General features: G+C 46.3%; 1 protein-coding gene across 1 annotated transcript; it reads right to left on the reverse strand.

Moving 5' to 3' along the window:
* Positions 1–250: 250 nt before the first annotated feature.
* Positions 251–20952, reverse strand: Nup85 (nucleoporin 85). Its single transcript, XM_041636089.1, has 19 exons — positions 20768–20952; positions 18410–18503; positions 16673–16835; positions 15531–15601; positions 15240–15283; positions 13544–13613; positions 11020–11141; positions 8538–8672; positions 8317–8439; positions 8003–8134; positions 7725–7831; positions 4882–4965; positions 4680–4745; positions 4378–4529; positions 3410–3527; positions 3222–3322; positions 1156–1307; positions 742–843; positions 251–464 (listed from the first exon to the last, which is right to left on the reverse strand). The coding sequence occupies exons 1-19, from the start codon at positions 20798–20800 to the stop codon at positions 363–365; spliced, it is 1971 nt and encodes a 656-aa protein (XP_041492023.1). The 5' UTR covers positions 20801–20952; the 3' UTR covers positions 251–362.
* Positions 20953–22405: the final 1453 nt, after the last annotated feature.

A 22405-nucleotide genomic window follows, 5' to 3' on the forward strand; every position in this document is an offset into this window, starting at 1 on the left:
GATGGGAAGGCAATATGTGTGAATCCCAAACGGTTTTCTGAAATCTTTTGTTGAAAGAAGATGGCCAAAGAAGGTAGATGGAGTATTCAGGTCACTGAGTGGGGTAAGACCTCAGAAACAAAAATGGCCAAGCTTTCCATTTGGGCAGGAAGACTGCACCAGTCCTGTGGTGCTCTCAGACCATTCTCAGAAACAGGACAAAACACATTTTGTTCATTTTTGTCACTTTAGATTCAAGACAATGATTAAAAACTCCTTGGTCAGACTAATAACTGGCCTTATATTTGCAAAAAATTTATTCCTTTAAAATCTATTTACACTGCCATACAAAGTTACTATATTGCAACTGTCCTCAGCTTATCTCAGGAACCTTCCAGTGAGCCTTCTCTTATAATTGCCTGAGCAAGATTCCGGGCAAGAGCCAGTCTCAGCATTTCCACCTTGGTGGTCTCTATGTCATCATCCTAAAGAGCAGAAAGGCAATGTGAGGCACAAGAGGCAGCATTCCCTAGTGCTTCTGGGCTCAGCCCAAGACCAGCACAGCACTAGATAGCTCTGCAGTGCACACAAAAGGGACAGGAAGACTAGATCCATCCCACTTGGTCCTAGAAACGGTATGTCACAGGACAGGTTAAATAAAAGACATATGGTTCATCAGCACCAGGGAAAATGGAAGGAAATCACAGGACAGAAACCTTTTCCCACTTCCATATGGAACCACCTCCCCCAAGTGAAAATGACCTGGAGTCGCTGGGCGTCGGGCTCACCACACCCTGGCCTCCCTGAGGCCAAGTCTTCCAGGCAGCGCATCAGCTCATATGTCTGCTCTGCTGAAAAAATCACCTAGGGAAAAAAGGATGCTTCACTTAGCTGCTCCCCTGGCAGAGCCTTGTTGGGCTAGGCATGGGTCCAAGTTCAGGGAAGACCTTCCTTCCAAGGACCTGGGCTGCTGCTCCAGCTCCTCGTCTCACATCCACCCCTCTAGCAGGCTCAGCACCACTGGCAAATAGCATCACTTTGGCTTTTCTTTCATGAGCCTTGTAATACACTCAGATGCGTGGGAAGAGGCAAAAACGAACATCTGTATGGCTAAAGAACCAAACGAAGACCACCAAAGGACAAAATAAACTCTGCTTAGGTGTGATGAAGCCTTACCTGTTTCTGTTCCAAAAGAGGTAGGGCATCTGTGAGCAGAGTCATCCAGAAAGAACGGGGTGCGATCTGAGAGGTCATGAGGGACAGCAGAAGAGAAGCAGCGTCACCAAAGCGCTTCTCCCCATACAGTCTGTGGAACTCCCGGTACTTTCCTGTTAGAAAAGGCGGGAGTTCACCTGAACATGCCTCTCCACTTACCTGATCCTTAAACTAGAACTCCATACCCTGGGATGTTTGTACAATAGTCTCAAGTTCATAGAAAATCATAGGATTCAAAGGAACACCAAATCTGCGGAAATATCGGCACTCTGACTGCAGGAGATCAGATAAGAGCTGGAAAGATGGTCCCATGGTTAATTGTACTAACTCCTTACAGAAAACATGGATTCAGTCCCTGGTACCCTCAAGGCAGCACAACCATGTAACTCTAGTCCTCTGGGACCCCACACCCTCTTCTGGCTTCTGCAAGCACCACACATATACAGGGTGCAGATACACATGCAGGCAAAACACCCATACACAAAACAGAAGTTTTAAAAAAGATTAAAGGGGCCAGGCAGTGGTGGCGCACACCTTTAATCCCAGCACTCGGGAGGCAGAGACAGGCGGATCTCTGTGAGTTCGAGGCCAGCCTGGTCTACAAGAGCTAGTTCTAGGACAGGAACCAAAAGCTACGGAGAAACCCTGTCTCGAAAAATCCAAACAAAAAAAAAAAAAGATTAGGGGGCTGGAGAGATGGCTCAGAGGTTAAGAGCACTGACTGCTATTCCAGAGGTCCTGAGTTCAATTCCCAGCAACCACATGGTGGCTCACAATCATCTGTAATAAGGTCTGGTGCCCTCTTCTGGCTTGCAGGCATACACACAGACAGAATATTGTATACATAATAAATAAACACATATTTAAAAAAAAAAAAAAGATTAAAGGGCTAGAGAGATGGCTCAGTATTAAGAGCACTGGCTGCTGTCCCAGAGGACCTGGATTCAATTCTCATCACTTACATGGCAGCTTACAACTGTCTGTAACTCCAGTTTCAGAGGATCTGACACCCTCACACAGTACACACGCAGGCAAAATATCAATGCATGTCAAAAACAAATTTAAAAGGAAAAAAAGATTAAAATACTCTGAGTTCTGGTAATATAAAGTTATTCTCTAACTGTAGTGAACTGCCAGCTCATAAAAGTGATGAGAAAAATCTCTGGAAGTGTGATGATATATTGGACATGAAAGACATTCCATTCTCTAGGCCCATAATCCTAGCCTAAAGTAGGTGAGACAAATTTCTTTTTTTTTTTTTTTTTTTTTTTTTTGGTTTTTCGAGACAGGGTTTCTCTGTGGTTTTGGAGCCTGTCCTGGAACTAGCTCTTTTAGACCAGGCTGGTCTCGAACTCACAGAGATCCGCCTGCCTCTGCCTCCCGAGTGCTGGGATTAAAGGCGTGCGCCACCACCGCCCGGCGAGACAAATTTCTATGTGATGTTTTTTCAAGACAGGGTTTCTCTATGTAGCCCTGGTTGTCTTGGAACTCATTCTGTAGACCAGGCTGGCCTCAAACTCAGAGCCTGCCTCTGTCTCCCAAGTGCTAGGACTAAAAGCGTGTGCCACCACCGCCTCATAAGGATTTATTTCTTTTTATGTGCATTGGTGTTTTCTCTGTATGTGTGAGGGTGTCAGATCCTCTGGAACTGGAGTGGTGAGCTATCATGGGGTTGCTGGGAATTGAACCTGGGTCCTCTGTTAGAGCAATCAGTGTTCTTAGCCACTAAGCCATCTCTCCAGCCCCCACATTTCCATGTTTGAGGGTAGCCTGGTCCACATAGGGATTTCCAGGACAGCCAAGACTACACAGTGAGACCCTGTCTTAGAAACAAAGATATGTATGAGAAATGCATATAAAAGGTGTCATTCCTTGTGCCATTTCTACATTTCCCTAAGTTTGTAATGACTTGGAAATAGAATGTTACCAAAATTCTGCAAAGGCTAGCACATAGGTTTTCTATGTCGATTGGAGAAATCTAGAAAGATGGTCCCCTCATATTCATGGAAAAAAATGCAGAGACTCACCAAGAAAAGTCAGTCGATCACTGAGCATCATGGCTGGGCCCAGGTTGTCAATGAGATCCAAATCAGAAAAGCAGCCTCTTTCACAATAATCCCTGAGGAATCTGCAGGACCCAACCCAGAGGCTAGAGCAGCAGTACTAGGCCCTCCTCAAACTCCAACCTCCCAGCCAACCAGAAAGCTGCACCCACCTGTCAGATACGAGTGTGGCAAAAGCAGCATCTTTGGCACGGATGCTCCAAGAGAGGGCAGAGCCCAGGCGATTATTACGGACAGCCTTCATGGCCAAGATTTTACAGATACTTCGAACTTTGGAGGAGAGAAGACAAAATGCAAAGTCTTACGATCCCTCCCGTGAAGAGACGTGTGGGGACAGACATGGCCTTGCTATAGCCTCATTACAATCTAAAGTACTATGGGCTCAATGTACAGCTAAGTGTGAAGAACCAGGAACTTCATAGTTTAGTCTGTAGACCAGGCTGGCCTTGAACTCAGAGATCCACCTGCCTGTGCCTCCTGAGTGCCCAGACTAAAGGTGTGCTCCACCACTGCGGGACCATAGTTTATTCTTTCTGTCCTCACTCTGCCCAGTGTCACAGGTGACCCATCCACTAGACTGGCTTCCTGAGTCTTTGTGCTTGAGAGGCAAAAAAGGTTTTGGTTTTCCCTGACATAATAGTCCCACCATTATCCATCCAAAGACCACAGAATCAACCTTCCTTCCTTCAGGTCATGGTTTAAGTGTGCAAGTGCTTCTTGCTCAGCAATAGTGGGAGGACGAGGACAAAGCTATGGACACCTATGCCTGTCACTGTGGTCCTGCCCAGCTTCCCTACTGCTCCAGGTTTTGCTGGTAGCTACCACCCACTTACACTGACATATGACGCTCAGCTTTGACCACAGATCGCATGGAATGTGAGAACAGGTAGATCTTTTCTAAAAGCCAAAGGGCTGATTTTTCTAGTTCTTACAGGGCAATTCCAGAAGAGAAAGACCTAGAAAATCCACCACCTCCCTGATGGTGGCCCTGTGTCTGAGCATGTACACACACTGTCTCTCCGCTGTAGTGGCAAGGTGAGGTGTCACAGTGTTTGGCAGCTGTGCTCAGCCTTGGCATGCGCTGACAAACAAGGACAGTCTGAGAAAAGCCTGGAATCACCTTGTTCGGTCATCTGCCGCTGCTCACAAATCCTCAGCACCTTCAAGGCTTTCTGCTCTGTGTTGAGAGGAATCCGCTCAATGTGCAGCTCCAAGGAAACTCGGCCCAGCTCCGGGCAGTAGTCAAAGTAATCCACCCCCAGCTGCCACAAGCTGAGGAGAAGGAAGGCAGATGTTGAAAGGCTAGACTGGCTGCCCTATGGCTGTGGGCACTGCTACCTGAGGCTTATCCTCCCAACTCCTCAAAACCAGTGAAGCACCACTGGCATCCACAAGGTCTTTACCATTTGTGGGCTTTCCTACCTGTGATGAGCAAACAGTCCTGAGGCATATTCCAGCAGAAGGAATTCTCTCATGTTAGAACCGAAACTGGAAAAAACAAGACAGGACTGCAAGCCTACCCTCTGCAGGGCTCCTGCAACCTAACCTGCTCCAGTGCATTCTACTGGCTCTCCCTCAGAGGCCTGATGACAAGAAAGAGGATCGGTGCATTTGGCCAACTTACTAGAGGTTGTGTGACTGGAGGAGTCTGCAGTGATCCAAAAGGTCGGTGAGGTGAGCTACAAACCACCAGTTGCTCAAGGCAATGCTGCAAATCCAGACATCAAGGGAAAAAGGAGGTCAGGGAAGGGACCAAATCACATGACTGAGAAGAGTAGGAAGGCCACATAAACTATGTTCTAAAGAGACAAAGATTGGGCAGAGATGGTTGAGGGAAAGGAACCTGATGCCAAGCATAACCTGACTTTAATCCCCAAGACCCACATAATGAAGAGAACCAACACTCAAAATCTGTCCTTGTACGTCTACTGGAAACAACAGGGCGTGTATGTATGTATGTATATATATATATACACACACACACACACACATGTATATATACACATATATGCACACATGTATATATATACATACACACACACACACATACATGCATCACAAACATTAAAAAAAACTCCTGGCGGTGTTGACACCTTTGATCCCAATGGTCGGGAAGCATAAGAAAACAGATCTGAGTTCGAAGTCAGCCTGGTCTACAGTGTAAGTTCCAGGACAGCCAGGGCTACACACACAGAGAAACACGCATCTCAAAAAACCAATCAATCAAACAAACAAGAAGACTGCTCAGGTCTCCTGCCTGTCCACATGCAAACAGATAATGGCTTCTTTTAATGAGTTGGGGATTTCACTGGAGCTTCAGAGCTACCTTGTTTATATTGGTTTCCATTTCAGGACAATCAAAAAAGCATTGCAAGAAATGATATACTTAGGAAATAGCCAGGCTTGTAGCTCAAGTTTATAATAGAGGATCAGGAGTTCAAAGGCCAGCCTTTACTACGTCACAAGTTTAAGGATAGCCTGGGCTGCATGAGACCCTATCTCAAAAAAAGAAATGGAAGAATCTAGAAAGGGGCTGAGAGATGGTTTAGCAGGTAAAAGGCCTTTGGCGCCAAGGCTGAAAAGTTTGATTCTTGGAACCACATTATGGAAAGAGAAAACTGACTTCAGAAAATTGTCCTCTGACCCCCACATGTATGCTGTGGCTTTTGGTGTGTACTTGCATACACTTGCACATGTAAATGTAAGAAGAAAAATCTAGGAACAGTGAACGTATAATTATTAGGTGCCTACTGAACGTGCACCCACTTTGAGGAGAGTGCTTCCCAGCAGTTTAATTTCAATGAGCTGGGTCACTGAACTGTCATGGCTGGGATTCATAGCACTCACCCTGAGTGTATCCCCTCATTGCAATGAGCTTTAGGGAGTGTCCAAAGTAATCAAAGGTGATCCTTCCTGCCTGATGTTGTGATCCTCTACTCGGGGAAATGGAGACAAAAAGATTAGGAGTCCAAGTCCAACCTTGGCTACACAATGAGTTTAATCCCTGAGTTACATGGAACCATGCCTCAGAAAATAAATCTCTTGTAGGTGCGGTGGCTCATGCCTTTGATCCGAGCACTGGGAAGCAGACACTCTGTGAGTTCCAGCACAGGCTACATAGTCTCAAACAAAACAAACGGAAAAACTTCTCTGTATGTAGTAGTTAAGCACCTGGCTGTTTGTGTTGTGCAGAGAATTGATCGGCAGGCTGCTGGGAAGGAGGAAGTCCGGTGTGGCAGCAGGTAGCCTTGCTTAGAAACACGGACCTGGATTTGCTACAATACATCTGGACAATGGGAAGGATTTCCCTCCTGCTATCATGTTAGATATTTTTTGCAGGGGGGATGGTTCAAGACAGGATTTCTCCAGGTAGCTTTTGGAGTCTGTCCTGGAACTTGCTGTGTAGACCAGGTTGGCCTCAAACTCAGAGATCTCCTGCCTCTGCCTCCCAAATGCTGGGATTACAGGTCTGCGCCACCACTGCTGGTTGAGACCTGAGCAGTCTTAAGTGGCCGTGAGGACAGAGACAGAGTTTCAGGGGTGATAAGGACTCTTGTTCACAAATGAAATGTACTAATCAGCTCACAAAGGAACTTAACAGGCTATGACCCCTGCCTCCATCTTCACCTGGGCACTCCTCCCCCTGGAGGACACAGCACTCAGAAGAAGCAACCAGAGCTAAGCAGGGTGGCTCAAACCTGTTCCCCAGCAGCTGGAAGGTTGAGGCAGCACTGTTGGCCTGCCTGGCTACACAGTGAACTCCAAAACAGCCTAAGCTACGGTGAGAGACTCTGTATCACTAAACAACAGGCGCCATCACTACAACAGACCTCAACGCTCAGAAGAAAATGCACCTACCAGTGCCTTCACCCCAGACTTCCAGCCTGGTCTACAGAGTGAGTTCCAGGACAGCCAGGGCTACACAGAGAAATCCTGTCTCAAAAAAACTGAACAACAGAAAAAAAACCTAAAAAACAACAACAACAAAAAAGAAACAGAAGAACTAAAACTAGAAAAGAGTGAAAAAGTAAGAGGAGGCCAGGCAGTGGCGCACACCTTTAATCCCAGCACTTGGGAGGCAGAGGCAGGAGGATCTCTGTGAGTTCGAGGCCAGCCTGGTCTACAGAGCTAGTTCCAGGACAGCCAGAGCTGTTAAAAAGAGAAACCCTGTCTCAGAAAAAAAAGTATGAGGAACAAGACATTGTGGAAGTGAATGGAGGCGATGGCTGCTGTAGATTTAATGCTGCTGAGTTGTACCCCTTAAAACAGTTATAACCACAGGGTGTGGTACAAATGCCTTTAATCCCAGCAAGGAAGGAAGAGGAGCGAATGGGAAATCTGGGAGTTAGGGGTCAGCACGGTTTACAGAGACTTAGAGACTTAGTTCCAGGATATCAACCATGTCTCAAAAAAAAAAAAAAAAAAAAAAAAAAAAACAAAAGACCAGTTAAAGTGAGGCGGCCTTACCTGCACTCCTTGATCACTTGGTGAATATCAAATTCAAAGGCTGCCATCAAGATGTTGTCCAGTGGCTCCGGACTGCTCTCACCTCCCAGAAACATGTTCAGGCTGGACTGTGGAAGGTGACAGACAGCCCACTCAACCTCCAAGACAGAAGCAGTGACTGGGGGTGGGGGCTGGGGCAGGACTGGCATGTGAGCAGGCCAGAGAGGAATTCTTCTCAAAGGACTGAAGAAGGAACTTTCCTCTCCCAAGAATGAGGGAGTCAACTGTCACTCACTCACCTGGGCATAGAAGTGCAGGTCAATGGGTTTCACTGTGGGGTTGGAATACAGCAGCCTGGTCACTAGGAAATGGTACCAGTTGCTCAGAAGCTCCTTATGCTCCAACAAGGTGGCCTCGTCCCCCAGCATGATCTGAGGAGATAGGTTCTCTGAGCTCTCTGCTGATCGCAGCTGGGCCAGTTAGACACTAAAAGCTCCCTCTTTGCAGTCAAGTGACTTGACAGCCTTCTCCACAGAGAAGCCAGCTCCTTGCCACCTGGGATGCCAGGGTCTCAAGAGAAGTGCCAGCCCCACTCCCCACCCCCGCCCCATACCTTGCAGAGAGACTCCAGGCGGGGGCTGGCAGCAAATGTGCTGTCTTGCAGGTGCCGCTCACACTCCTCCCGCCAGTGCTGCCACTTCAGCTCCAGCTCCGTCAGCGTCTGAGTGTTGCCAGGCTGCGGGAGAGAATGGCTGTGAGACACTAAGCGCCCAGACCTACATGTTCCCTGACCCCGATCTCAAACACCGGGCAGGAAGGACGGCTCCCACGTACACTGAGAATGGGCATCGTCCTCATCAGGTCCCCAAGGATGCGGCACATGCCTGCAGAAGGGGGGTTGGCGTCAGCTTCTTTGGACAGCATTTGCCGGGCCTCATCCAGCCGGCCCTGAAGCACCAAGACAGTCACCTGCAAAGAAATGTGGGGCATCAGCCCAGGGGAGGGAGGGCTGACTCCTTCAGGCTGCCCTTAGCCCAAGTCAGCAATTCCTCCCTTCTAGCAGAAACTCCCAGTCACACCATGTGCTGGCCGGTTTTCTACTAGCTTGACACAGGCTATCTGTAGTCATCAGAGAGGCAGGAAGCTCAACTAAGAAAATGCCTCCATAGGATGAGGCTGTGAGTAGGTATAGATTAGTGATTGATGGAGAAGTGCCCAGTCCATGGTAGATGGTGTCATCCTGGACTGGTGGTCCTGGGTTCTAAGAAAGCAGCCTGAGCAAGCCAGTAAGCAGGGCCCCTCCATGGCCTCCAAGGTCCTCCTCAGCTGAAGTTCTTGCCTTGGCCCCTGTCAATGCACCATGGCTCTGGGAGATGGAAATCAAGCCCTTTACCTCCCCCAAGTTGCTTTTTGTTTGTTTGTTTTTCAAGACAGGGTTTCACTGTTCAGCTGTTTAGCTTGGCTGTCCTGGAACTTGCTTTGTAGACCAGGCTGGCCTCGAACACAAGACAGCTTCCTGCCTCTGCCTCCTGAGTGCTGGGATTAAAAGCATGAGCCACGACTGCCTGGCCCCAAGTTGCTTTTGGTCATTGTGTTTCATCATAAGAATAGTAACCCTGACTAAGATATTACCCTTCAGCAAACTGTCAGTTATAGGACAGCTGGCAGCTAATTTTAAATGTTTTAATTCGTGTGTGTGTGTGTGTGTGTGTGTGTATCTACATAGCTGTGTATCATGAGGTCAGAGGACTTGGATCAGGTTATCAGCTCTATTACTCTATGACTTAATCCCTTGAGACAAAAAACAAAACAAAACAAAAAAACCTCCAGGCCAGTAGTGAGACCTTGTCTCAAAACCCAAACCAGCCAGGTCGCCAGGTGACAGTGGTGGCACACACCTTTAATACCAGCACTCAGGAGGTAGAGATAGGTGGATCTCTGTGAGTCAAGATATCTAAGCCCTAGGCCGGCCTAGTCTATAGAGTAGGTTCCAGGACAGCCAGAGCAACCAGAGCAAAGAAACCCTGTCTCAAAGAATCAAAAACAGGGGCTAGAGAGATGGCTCAGTGGTTAAGAGGACTGGTTGTTCTTCCACAGGTCGTGAGTTCAATTCCCAGCAACCACATGGTGGGTCACAACCGTCTGTAATGAGATCTGGCGCCCTCTTCTGGTGTGTCAGCATACATGGAGGCAGAATGTTGTATGCATAATAAATAAATCTTTAAAAAAAAAAGAATCAAAAACAAATAAAACACCAACCAACAAAATAACCAAGGATATTCTTTTTCTTTCTGTGGTGCTGGAGACTGTGCTCTGGCAGATGCTGGCAGGCATTCTAGGACACCACACAAGCCCCTGATCAGTGGTCCTCAACTTTCCAAATGCTGCAACCCTTAATACAGTTCCTCATGCTGTGGTGACCCCACCATACAATTACTCCACTGCTACTCACTTCATGGCTGTGATTCTGCTGTTGTGAATGTAATATAAGTATCTGATACCCCACAGGATGAGAACCACGGCCCTGGAGCAGTCTACTACCTCAAAATGGCCTCTGTGCTCATCTGCCTCCATCCCCACCTTAGTCTACAGACAAACCAAACTTCCCTTCCAACAGCAAGTCTACCAAGTGTTACTCCCCATGCTACATTAGCTCTGGAGCAGAGAAGGAAGATGTTAAACTGCCTCTCTGATCATAAACTCAAAGCACTGAGCCAAGGCCAGGAGCAGTCTGTCATCGGTTTGCCCCTGTGATGGAGGAAGGTCATTGGTTAATTAATAAAGAAACTACTTGGCCTGATAGGTTAGAACATAGGTGGGTGGAGTAAACAGAACAGAATGCTGGGAGGAAGAGGAAGTGAGGTAGACGCAATGAAGCTCCGACCCAAGGACGTAGGCTAGAATCTCCCTGGTAAGTCACCACCTTGTGGTGCTGCACACATTAATAGAAATGGGCCAGGCTGGAGAGATGGCTCAGTGGTTAAGAGCACTGTCTGCTCTTCCAGAGGTCCTGAGTTCAATTCCCAGCAACCACATGGTAGCTCACTACCATCTGTAATGAGATCTGGCGCCCTCCTCTGGCGTGTGGGTATACATGGAGGCAGAAAGTTGTATACATAATAAATAAATCTTAAAAAAAAAAAAAAGAAATGGGCCAAGCAGTGTTTATATGAATACAGTTTGTGTGTCGTTATTTTGGGGCATAAGCTAGCCAGGCGGCCGGGAGCTGGGTGGCAGGAACGCAGCCCTACATCCCTGCCAGCACCAGGACACAGAATGCGCACAGAAGGGAGAGGCCAGCCCACATCATACTCACCAAATTCCAGAAGCTGTCGTGCTTGCTTGGGTTCTCACTGCCCAGAACATCTGCCGACAAACTGTCCACCTCACACACGTGCAGCCGGACCCAGTCAAGAAGATGAAGGAGGAGAGGGCCAGCTGAAAAGACAGACTCCTATCACACACAGACCCCAGATGCATGTGCAGCAAATTCCACTTTGCCCAAAGTACAAACACTGACATTAAAGCAGAAAACCTGGCTGCAGCAGGGTTTATCTTCTACAGCTGGGGAGGAAAAGCCAAGACGCTTACAAATCAGTCCTCCCTCTCTGCAAGGCAGGACCATCTTTCACTGGATCCTGGAAGGAGCAGAACCTGCCTCAGACTTTACATCTCTCCAACATCAAGTTTTTGCTGTTGTGGAAACAAGGTTGTGTTCTAAAACCCAAGCTTGCCTTGAACTTGTGCCTCCCAAGTGCTGGGAGTGTTTAGGAATGTCAGCCAGCGCTTTGTAAGGGTATGCTACGACACCCTGCCACAGCTGGAGTCTTTACAAATATGGAAGCCTGTGTGCAGCCTTTGAAATGGCTACTTGATTACTGGCATTAATGAGATGGTATATATCAGTGGTGATAAATGGAATTTTCAAAATCTACTAGAGAGGGGAGGTATCTGAATAACTAAGTTTGTGTTATCACTTTGAATTTATGGTATTGGGGAGTTATTTATTGTTCTGTTTTGAGGATTTTGTTGGTGATTATTTTTTGGTTTGTCCTTTTGTTGTTTGTTTGTTTTTTCGAGATAGGGTTTTTCTGTGTAGCTTTGGCTGTCCTGGCACTAGCTCTGTAGACCAGGCTGGCCTTGAACTCACAGAGATCCCCCTGCCTTTGACTTTCCAGTGCTGGGATTAAAGAGGTGCACCACCACTGTCTGGCTTACCTTTTCTTAAAATTTATATTTACCTACCTTTTTTTCTGAGTGTTTTGCCTGCATGTATGCAGCACCTCTGGAACTGGAGTCACACAGGTTGTGGGTCATATTAGTTCTGGGAAACAAACCTGGGTCCTCTGAAGCAGCAGCCAGTGCTCTTAAATTATGGGCCATCTCTCCAGCCCCATTTTGTTTTCTTTTTTTTCCCCCCTCTTCTTTTTGGAAGCAGAGTCTCACTAAAGTACATCTGCCTGGCCTGAAATTCAGAGACCCTCCTGCTATTGAGATTTAAGGGGATACTGCCTACCACCTCTTAATTTTTTTTAAACATTTTTTTGTATTTATTTTATTTTTTGTATTTATTTTATTTTTATGTGTATTAGTGTTCCCCCTGTAAGTGTGTCTGTGAGTGGGAATCAGATCCTGGAGTTACAGACAGTTGGGAGCTACCATGTGGGTGCTGGGAATTGAACCAGGGTCTTCTGGAAAGGCAACCAGTGCTCTTAACCACTGAGCCATCTCTCCAGTCCCTTGGTTTTTTTTTAAGGTAGAAGCTTACTATGGATCACTGACTGCTCTCTGCACAGAACAAGCTGGCCTCTGATGGGATTAACTGCCCACATCACCACACTCCTCTTCAGGTAAGACCTTGCTATGTAACCTAACGGCCTCTGCCTCTCCATTAAGTCAGCTTACAGGAGTGTGGGTGAAATGCTGAGCTGCGCAGAGGTGAAGGTTATGCGTAGTCACGGGAAACAGCAAGCTAACAAACAAACGGGCAAACCACAGCCCCTGAACAGAGGACAGACACTGGATGGGTCACAACTTAACTCAAAATCAAAGGAATAACCCCAATTAGTGAGGGAGTGTGTCGCCAGGCCTGATGACCAGCCACAGCCTTCTTAGCCCTTCTGGGCCGTACATCATCTAGTCCCTTCTAAAATCACCTCCACTTGAATTGCAGACAGTACACATATTGAGCATTCTCTTTATGCTAGTTGACTGTTTCTCAGTATTTTTTCTTTTTTCTTTTTTTTTTTTTTTTGATTTTTCGAGACAGGGTTTCTCCGTAGCTTTTGGTTCCTGTCCTGGAACTAGCTCTTGTAGACCAGGCTGGCCTCGAACTCTCAGAGATCCGCCTGCCTCTGCCTCCCGAGTGCTGGGATTAAAGGCGTGCGCCACCACGACCCGGCCTCTTTTTTTTCTTAACGTGTGTGTACGTTTTGCCTGCCTGTGTCTGTGCACCATCCATACCTGATGCTAGCGGAGGCCTGCATGAGCTCTGGATCCCCTGGAACTAGAGGTACAGAGGCTTGTGGGCCACCATGCTGAGAACTGAACCAAGGTCCTATAAAAGAGCGGCAGTGCCCTTAATTGCTTAATTAGCCCACACTGAAACGCCATTTACCTAACGCTGTAAGTTCCTAGAGGCTCTCTATGTAACTTCCTGTGGTAGCTGATGAGATGGCCGTTTCTGTGGCTGCTCTGTCCTGATGGTGACACTGAAGAGCAGCGCAGCTCCAGCCTCTGAGCAGCAGCGCACAGCACAGCAGAGAAAGGACAGAGGCTAACAGGGGCGCAGTGATGCTATGACAGAGTTAGCCTAAGCAGAACAAACAAACTGGGCTTACCTGGGGCTACTTCAATAAAAAGGATCTCACACAGGTTCCAAATGAGCTCCATGGCTGACAAAATGGAGACCTACAGAAGAAATGGAGACAACTCTAACAGAAAATATTACTGAAATCTGAATGCAAGGCAAAAAAATATAATAGAGCCTGAGTCACAAATCCAACAGTCACTGATACTCCTATGGAAGATTTCCCACCAGACAGACCAGGATTGGAATTTACATGGGGAGAGAAAAACCTGGGTGATGGTGGGACACACTTTAATCCCAGCACTTAGGAGGCAGAAGCAGGAAGATCTCTGTGAGTTTTGACCAGCCTGGTCTACCGAGCTAGTTCTAAGACAGTCAAGACTACACAGAGAAATCCTGTCTTGAAAAACAAAACAAAACAAAAAAAGGAAAATCTGCATAATTCTAACACATGAATTTATTTTGATATGAATTAGAAAAGTAAACTAGCATAACATACTTATGCTCTTGACAAATTGTGGTTAAAGAAGGAGTGTTATTTGAGTAAAAGGAAGAAATAATTTTGAGAAACTTTTTCAATAAATTAGATGAATAGGTAGGGAGATAAATAGATAGATAGGTAGGGAGATAGATAGATAGATAGATAGATAGATAGATAGATAGATAGACAGACAGGGAGGGAGATGGATGGATAGATAGATAGATAGATAGATAGACAGGGAGGGAGATGGATGGATAGATAGACAGACAAACAGACACACACACACACACACACACGCAGAACAAAATTGCAAAGTTGGAGCAAGGGCAGTGGTGAACACCTATGAACTTGCACTATGGAGACAGAGGCAGGAGTGTCAAGGGTTCCATGCCAGCCCTGCCTGTAACCCCAGCACTTGGAATGTGAGGGTAGGGGATAAGGACTTCCAGGGCAGCCTGAACTATATAAGATCCTATTTAAAATAATAAAAAAGGAAAAGGAAAAAGGTTCATGTGCCATGGACTGCAGCTTAGGAAACAAGCCATTAAAGGTTGAGTCCAGGGCTAAAGATCTCAGTCATGAAGAGCACTGGCTGCTCTTGCAAAAGAACTTGGTTTGATTCCCAGCACCCATGCAGTAGCTAACAACCATCTGAAACTCCAGTTCTAGAGGATCTGACAACTGCAGGGATGGCACACACACAATGCACAGACACACATGCTTCAGGGGACCTGGACCCTGTCCTTAGGAAGATGAAGTCGTGCCCCACCACCACCATCACCATGCTTCAGTTCAGACAGACATCATCACTCCTTGAACCTTGCTTCACAGGAAAACAGACCGTGCCAGTCTGAGACAGGGTATTATCCCTGGGATCCCACTAAGGAAAGAGAGCCCTGTATGTCACCTTATATCCCTACTGAATTGTAACTGCTTGCTACTCAGCAGAAATGCCAAGTTCAGGAGACTAAACAGTAGTCCCAACAGCTCAGCTCTCCGCCTCCAATGACAATGCATCAACACCAAGTACTCAGGACTCATTTTCCCAAAGAAAACGAAAACAGATCCTGAGTTCCAATGAGCTAGACCTTGAAGAGAACACCAGCACTTTGGAAACCACACTTGCCACCCCAAGAGCTGCTAGTCTACCTGGAAAGAAGAAACTTGCAACAGTGACTCCAAAGCCACCCTAGACACCGAGGACACAGAAAGACACAATGTTACCAATGAAAACAGCTACCCTTACCTGGCTGCTGAACTGCCGGCCACTGGCTGGATCTTTAGCAGCAACTAGCAGAATACAAAACATTTCAATTGAGCACTCAAGCTGAATTGATTCTAGTCAATCTACTAGCCCCACTAAGCTCAGCATGGCTTTGTTTCCTCTTGTTTCTTTTGATACCCACCCATTTTCTTTGGAAATGCTTATACATCACATCAAACCAAGGCCCCACTTTGAACTACACAATAGCCTCCTTAAAGGCCTCTAGAGGAAACAGCACAAGATACTTTCTTCAAATACATACAAGGTCCTTACCTGCAACCTGGTGCATTTCCTCCATACAGGCCCGGATGACAGAGCGGTAATTTTTACTCACTCGAACTAACCTGCAAAGAAATGAAATGACATACAAGAAGACATTAAAACAAAATGGAAAAAGCCCAGGTGGTGGTAGCCCGTCTTTGATCCCAGTACTAAGGAGGCAAGAGGCAGGTCTTACTATGCAGCTCTGGCTGCCAGCTCATTTTTATTTATTTATTTTTTTTTAAGATTTATTTATTTAGCCGGACGATGGTGGCGCACGCCTTTAATCCCAGCACTCGGGAGGCAGAGACAGGCGGATCTCTGTGAGTTCGAGGCCAGCCTGGTCTACAAGAGCTAGTTCCAGGACAGGCTCCAAAGCTGCAGAGAAACCCTGTCTCGAAAAACCAAAAAAAAGGGCTGGAGAGGTGGCTCAGAGGTTAAGAGCATTGCCTGCTCTTCCAAAGGTCCTGAGTTCAATTCCTAGCAACCACATGGTGGCTCACAACCATCTGTAATGAGGTCTGGTGCCCTCTTCTGGCATGCAGACATACATGTAGACAGAATAATGTATATATGATAAATAAATAAAAAAAATTAAAAAAAAAAAAGAAAGACCAAAAAAAAAAAAAAGATTTATTTATTTATTATGTGTACAGTATTCTCAGTATTCTGTCTGGATGTATGCCTGCAGGCCAGAAGAGGGCACCAGATCTCATTACAGATGGTTGTGAGCCACCATGCGGGTTGCTGGGAATTGAACTCAGGACCTTTGGAAGAGCAGGTAGTGCTCTTAATCGCTGAGCCATCTCTCCAGCCCCTGCCAGCTCTTAAAGAGCCACTTGCTTAATTTTCAAATCCCGCAAAAATGAAATCTAATTCAAGGGCTTATTTAGCCTTCCATTTATTTATTTATTTATTTATTTTTGGGGGGAGGAGGATGGGCACATACAAGGGACACATACAAATGAAGCAGGAATCCAAATAGAAAAGCTCATAAACCCAGTAAGTCTTCCAACAGTATTTACACAATCAAGAAGTCTCATCCTGGAAAAGACACAGGAGCACCAGGAGTCCTGTGATCCTCTGTCACTCACAAGAATAAGGATGCATTTTACTTCATCACGGACTTCAGCATCTACCAGCACCCTACTTACTGAGCTTTCCTGGATTTTCCGGTCAATTCCTCCTCAATCCTTTGCAAGCCAATGAAGATTCCATGGGATTCATTGAAGAGTTTTCTCAAAATCTGAGAGTAAACATCTGCATCTTTCCGTACGATATAGATAAAGGGGCAGCTCGGTGCCGTCTCTGATTTGTCTGCAACAGAACAAGAAAAAATTAACATCTACCATTTCCCCAAAAGAGAAACCATTCTTGTATTTCATTCTTTGATTAAACTGGCTGAGCTTGGAGGCACATGCCTGTGTACTCTGCACTTGGGAGATTAAGGCAGGAGAATTATAAAGTACAAATTACTAGTCCACATACTGAATTCTAGGCAGCTAAGCCTATCTTTTTCTTTTAAATATTTATTTATTTGTTATGTATACAATATTCTGTCTGTGTGTATGCCTGCAGGCCAGAAGAGGGCACCAGACCCCATTACAGATGGTTGTGAGCCACCATGTGGTTGCTGGGAATTGAACTCAGGACCTTTGAAAGAGCAGGCACTGCTAGTAACCTCTGAGCCATTTCTCCAGCCCCCACTAAGCCTATCTTAAAAGAAAAAAAGATTAGCCAGGCAGTGGTGGCGCACGCCTTTAATCCCAGCACTCGGGAGGCAGAGGCAGGCGGATCTCTGTGAGTTCGAGACCAGCCTGGTCTACAAGAGCTAGTTCCAGGACAGGCTCCAAAACCACAGAGAAACCCTGTCTCGAAAAACCAAAAAAAAAAATAAATAAATAAATAAATAAATTTTTCCCAAAGGACGGGAAATGTTGAGATGGGGTCTCAGTAGCCAAAAATGGTATCAAAGTCTTGGCAATCCTCCTGCCTCAGCCTCCCAAGTGCTAGGATTACAAGCGGCAACACAACATGGTTTCCTCTTTTTGGTGATATTGGTAATCTAATTAAGGGTGTTGCACAAGCTAGAGATGTTTATCACTGAGCCGCTGAGTGATATCCTATGGTAGCCTTGGCTTTTGAGAAAGGGTCTATCAGTGTATCACAAGCTGGCCTGGAATTCTCCATCCTCCTACAGTTCTGCAAGCATTGCCTGAACCCCGAGTTTGGCTTCAGCTTAAGCAACACAGCAGGATTCTTATCTAAACGTTAGATAGGCTGAAAAGATGGTTTGGTGCTCTTCCACAGGTCCTGACTTCAATTCCCAGCAACCACATGGTGGCTCACAGCCATCTTTAATGAGATCTGATGCCCTCTTCTGGTGTGCAGGCATACATGCAGAGAAAACACTGTATACAAAATAAATAAATCTAAAAACACACACAGAAACACAGGCTGCTCTTCTAGAGGACCTAGCTCCAACTCCCTACACCTCCCATGGCTACTCACATAACTATACTGCTAGTTTCTGGACCCAACGCCCTCTTCTGGTCTCTGCAAGCACCAAACACACAACTGGTGTACTGATATGCATATAGCCAAAAACCCACACACAGAAAATAAATTTAAAAATTTTGAATGTTAATCCCAGCACTCGGGAGGCAGAGGCAGGCGGATGTCTGTGAGTTCGAGTCCAGCCTGGTCTACAAGAGCTAGTTCCTGGACAGGCTCCAAAGCCACAGAGAAACCCTGTCTCGAAAAACCAAAAAAAAAAAAAAAAAATTTTGAATGTTGCCGGGCGATGGTGTCGCACACAAATGTTGCAAATAACTTCAGTTTTTGCCCCAAGTCATCAACAAATGTTCCAAGAGGAAGTAAACAAGAACTACCTTTTTTGTTGAAGGACGTTTCACACAGGAGCATCTCCCCAGGACCCCAGTCAAAACACATTTGCTTCTTCTTGGAATTCACGCCTGGAATCCACTAGGGAAACAGGAGGCACAGGAACAGTTACTCCTAGGAAGGGTTTTCTTCTCAGCCAATGTGTAATCATAGAAATGCAGAGTTAGGCTGGGCAGGGGAGAGTACACCTTTAATCCTAGCATTCACGAAGCAGGAAATCTCCGAGTTCCAGGCCAGCCTGGTCTACAGAGCAGGACAGACAGATCTACACAAAGAAACTCTGTCTCGAAACACCAAAAAAAAAAAAATAATAATGATAAAAAAAAAAGGCGGAGAGATGGCTTATCACTTAAGAGCACTGACTGCAATTCTATAGGACCCAGATTCAATTCCCAGCACCCACATAGAAGCTCACTACTGTAACTCCAGTTCCAAGGGACCTGACACCCTCAGACATACATGCAGGCAAAACACCAGTGCACAGGATTCAAGAGCCTTGTTTTATGGGTTTTGGTGATGTTGGGGGAATACTTCCAGCCCATCACCCCCATTCCTTATTGCTTCTGGTTTGGAGCCCTGGGCCAGGACTGTAGTCCTGGTCGATATTTTAATAATTATTTAACTGTAGATCTGTGTGTCATCTACAACGTGTCCAATAAAGAGGAAGCCACAGTCAAAAAAAAACAAAAAACACCAGTGCATGCTGGGCAGTGGTAGTGCACGCCTTTAATCCCAGCACTCAGGCGGCAGAGGTAGACGGATCTCTGTGAGTTCCAGTCCAGCCTGGACTACAGAGCGAGTCCCATGAGAGTCTACAAAGCTACACAGAGAAACCCTGTCTCAAAAAACAAACAAACCAATGCATATGAAATAAGAATAAATTATTCAAAAAAAAGGAAAAAAATCCATAATCAGAAATGGTAGTCCCTGTGCCGAGGTGTGTGTGGCTGAAGACAGCAGGTCTGTAGGGACACTAACAGTCCCTAGGGAAGCAAGGTAGATTAACTGGATACCTCAACCCAGTGTGCCACTTCTCATGAAAAAAAGCCTAGTATAGCAGAGCACTTAGAAGCCTGAAGCAGAAGGATCATTAAATCCCAGGCAAGAGTAGGTTACTCAAAGGGGAAAAACAAACAAAAACATTTAACTGTGTTAAAAGAAACTCCCATCAGCCTGTGTCACCTCAGCTAACGGTGAGTCTAAACATTTCTCTCCAGTTTAGACCAATCCCTCTGAACCTTCGTTCACATTATTTGTAGAAGCCACACAGCTATAGGCTATCTAACCTACAGAGGAAAACCCATAAACCGAACCAAAAGGGAAAAGTTTCCCCTAGAAATTAATTTATTTACAGTCTGATGAGATGGCTCAGCACCACTAACTGGTTTCCAGAGTAGTTCGATTCCCAGAACCTACACGGCAGCTCACAACTGTCTGTAAATATAGGCTCCAACACATTCACACAGGGAAAACACTAAGAAAAAAATAAAAATAAATAAAAAATCATAAAGATAATTTATTCAGAAGATAAAAAAATCAGGAGATTCAAGTCCCACTTGCTCCAACCTTTTTTTTGTAATCAAGGCCACAAGCCGGCCTTGAACTTCTGATGCTCCAGCATCAACTTCCCCAGGAGCTGGAGTTACACCGTTGCTTTTGGAAAACGGTTCTGCAATGTAATTACCATGCTAGCCTCAACTGGTGAGTCCCCAGCTTCAGCCTCCAAAGTCCTGGCCTTGGAAAGGGGCATCACAACAGGCTATGAATTTATCACAGATTATTGACATCTGCTTAAAAAAAAAAAAAAAAGATGCTGGAGAGAGGGCCCTGAAGTTAAGTGTGTCTAATGCTCTTGCAAAGGAGCAGAATTCGGTTTCCGACACCTATGTTAGGCGGCTAACCACCACCTGCAACGCCAGCTCAGGTGGTATCCGATGCCTCTGTGCATATTCTGATACATACACATAATCAAAAATATCTCCCAAGTCCAAACGGAATAGAAAACAACCCTACAGAAACTGGTAGACAAGACTCTCCAGGAATGAATGACGCCTGGATTAAGCCTCGGGCCAGCACAGCAGGAGAGGTAGAAGCTAACGTGGGGCTCACAGCGAGCTCACTCTAACGTCCGAGGGGGAAAACTAGAGAGGCAGAAAGGTCAGAAAGACAAGGGTTGAAGGGGATGCAGCAGGGCCTCCGCGGCTGGGCTGAAGCCAAGGGACCACCAGCGCCCAAACCGGCCCGCAGCGAATCTGACATCCCGGACGGTGGCAACTGAGTCCCGCAGCTAGAAAGGCAAGCCTGTTCACGCTGCGATAAAACAAGCCTCTCCCGGGCGCCCTTACAGTTACTGCGGGCTCGCAATCGAGCTCCTCCATAGCGCCGTGGCCCTGCGAAGCCGATCTCGCCGCGCTGCCCCTGCTCTCCGCTCAGGCCTCCCGCTCGCAGCCAGCTGCCAAAGAGGAACCTCTGCAGGGCGGCTTCCGCAGTGCCTGACAACCCAACGCGGCAGAGCCCTCCGTCTCAGCCACGACTCGGTCCTCTGCAGCCTTCCATTCGTGTGCCACCATTCTGACTGAGACAACCTCAGAAAAAAAGCGCGAGGGGCCTCCTGTCCGCACTAAATGTTCCCAATGAATCAGGCGGCGCAACGGACAGTCCGAAGCCAGGCAGAAAGAAGGCCCCCCGAGATGGCGGGAGAGGCGGCGGCTGGGAGGGTGTGCACATGCGCGGGTGCGGACGTGCTAGTCCTCTCGGACAGCAGAGATTCTGCGCTTCAATAGCCCACTTAATCTCTTCTGGGTGTCCCTCCTGGTCTGTGTATTTTATTAGAATTTTCACAGTCCCTTTCCCGAACTCCGACAAGTATAATGTGCTTATTTTGGAATTAGTCGCGGCCACTGCCACCCCCAAAAAAACGAGACATCATCAACCGTTTACATACTGGCAGCTTTTCTTTCCTTGCGATTATTCTAAATGACCTACTTTAAATGCATAACTTGGAAGTAGGCAATGGTGGCTCAAGCCGGCAATCGCTGCTCTTGGATAGTGAAGACTGGAAAATTGAGAGTTCGGCACCAGCTGTATAGCAAAGTTGAGCTCACACGAGATCTAAATGAGACCCTGTCTCGCAAAAACAAGACTCCACCAGCTGTTAAAAAAAAATAATGAAAAATCGTTTTGTCATTGAAATTGCATCAAAATCCTTTATCGCTGAAATCAGCCATGCATAAGAAAATTTAGGGGCCTGGAGTGTTGGGTCAGTAGTCCAGAGCACTTGCTGCTCCTCCAGAGGACCCTGGTGCAAGGAAAAGCATCGATATCTATGTGAAACAACAATCCCAGGAGATCTGATGGCCTCTTCTGGCCTCTGTGTTCACCAGACAGACAAACACATCACACTCACTCACACATGGTACACAGACATGCAGGCAAAACACCAGTGTATATACAATGAAATAATTTTTTAAAGTATTAAATGTACTGTAAATCTGAAATATTTTAAATTTATATTTTAAAATATAAGAATATATTTATATTTATTTCAGCATAATTAATTTGCCACTGTCTTTCCCAAAAGTTCCACAGTGCCATTATAATCACTGACACCAACAGCATTTTTGTTGCTGTTGTTTCTTTGGGTTTTTGGGATTTTATTTGTTTGTTTTGAGAAAGGGTTTCTCTGTGTACCCTTGCTGTTCTTAAACTCACTCTGTAGACCAGGCTGGCCTTGAACTCACCTGTCTCTGTCTCCCTAAAAGCATGAACCACCATAGCCCAGCTATTTACTTGAAGTGTGTGTGTGTGTGTAGCAAAAGAATGACATGAAGCCAGGCAGTTGTAACACACACCTTCAATCCCAGCACTTGGGAGGCAGAGGTAGGAAGATCTTTGAGCTGGAGACCAGCCTGGTCTACAGAGTGAGATCCAGGACAGCCAGGCCTGCATAGAGAAACCCTGTCTTGACAAAACAAAACAAAAGG

Source organism: Microtus oregoni, unplaced genomic scaffold (genome assembly GCF_018167655.1).
Source record: "Microtus oregoni isolate MIOR12 unplaced genomic scaffold, Mior012 000048F_ref0000485, whole genome shotgun sequence".
NCBI lineage: Eukaryota > Metazoa > Chordata > Mammalia > Rodentia > Cricetidae > Microtus > Microtus oregoni.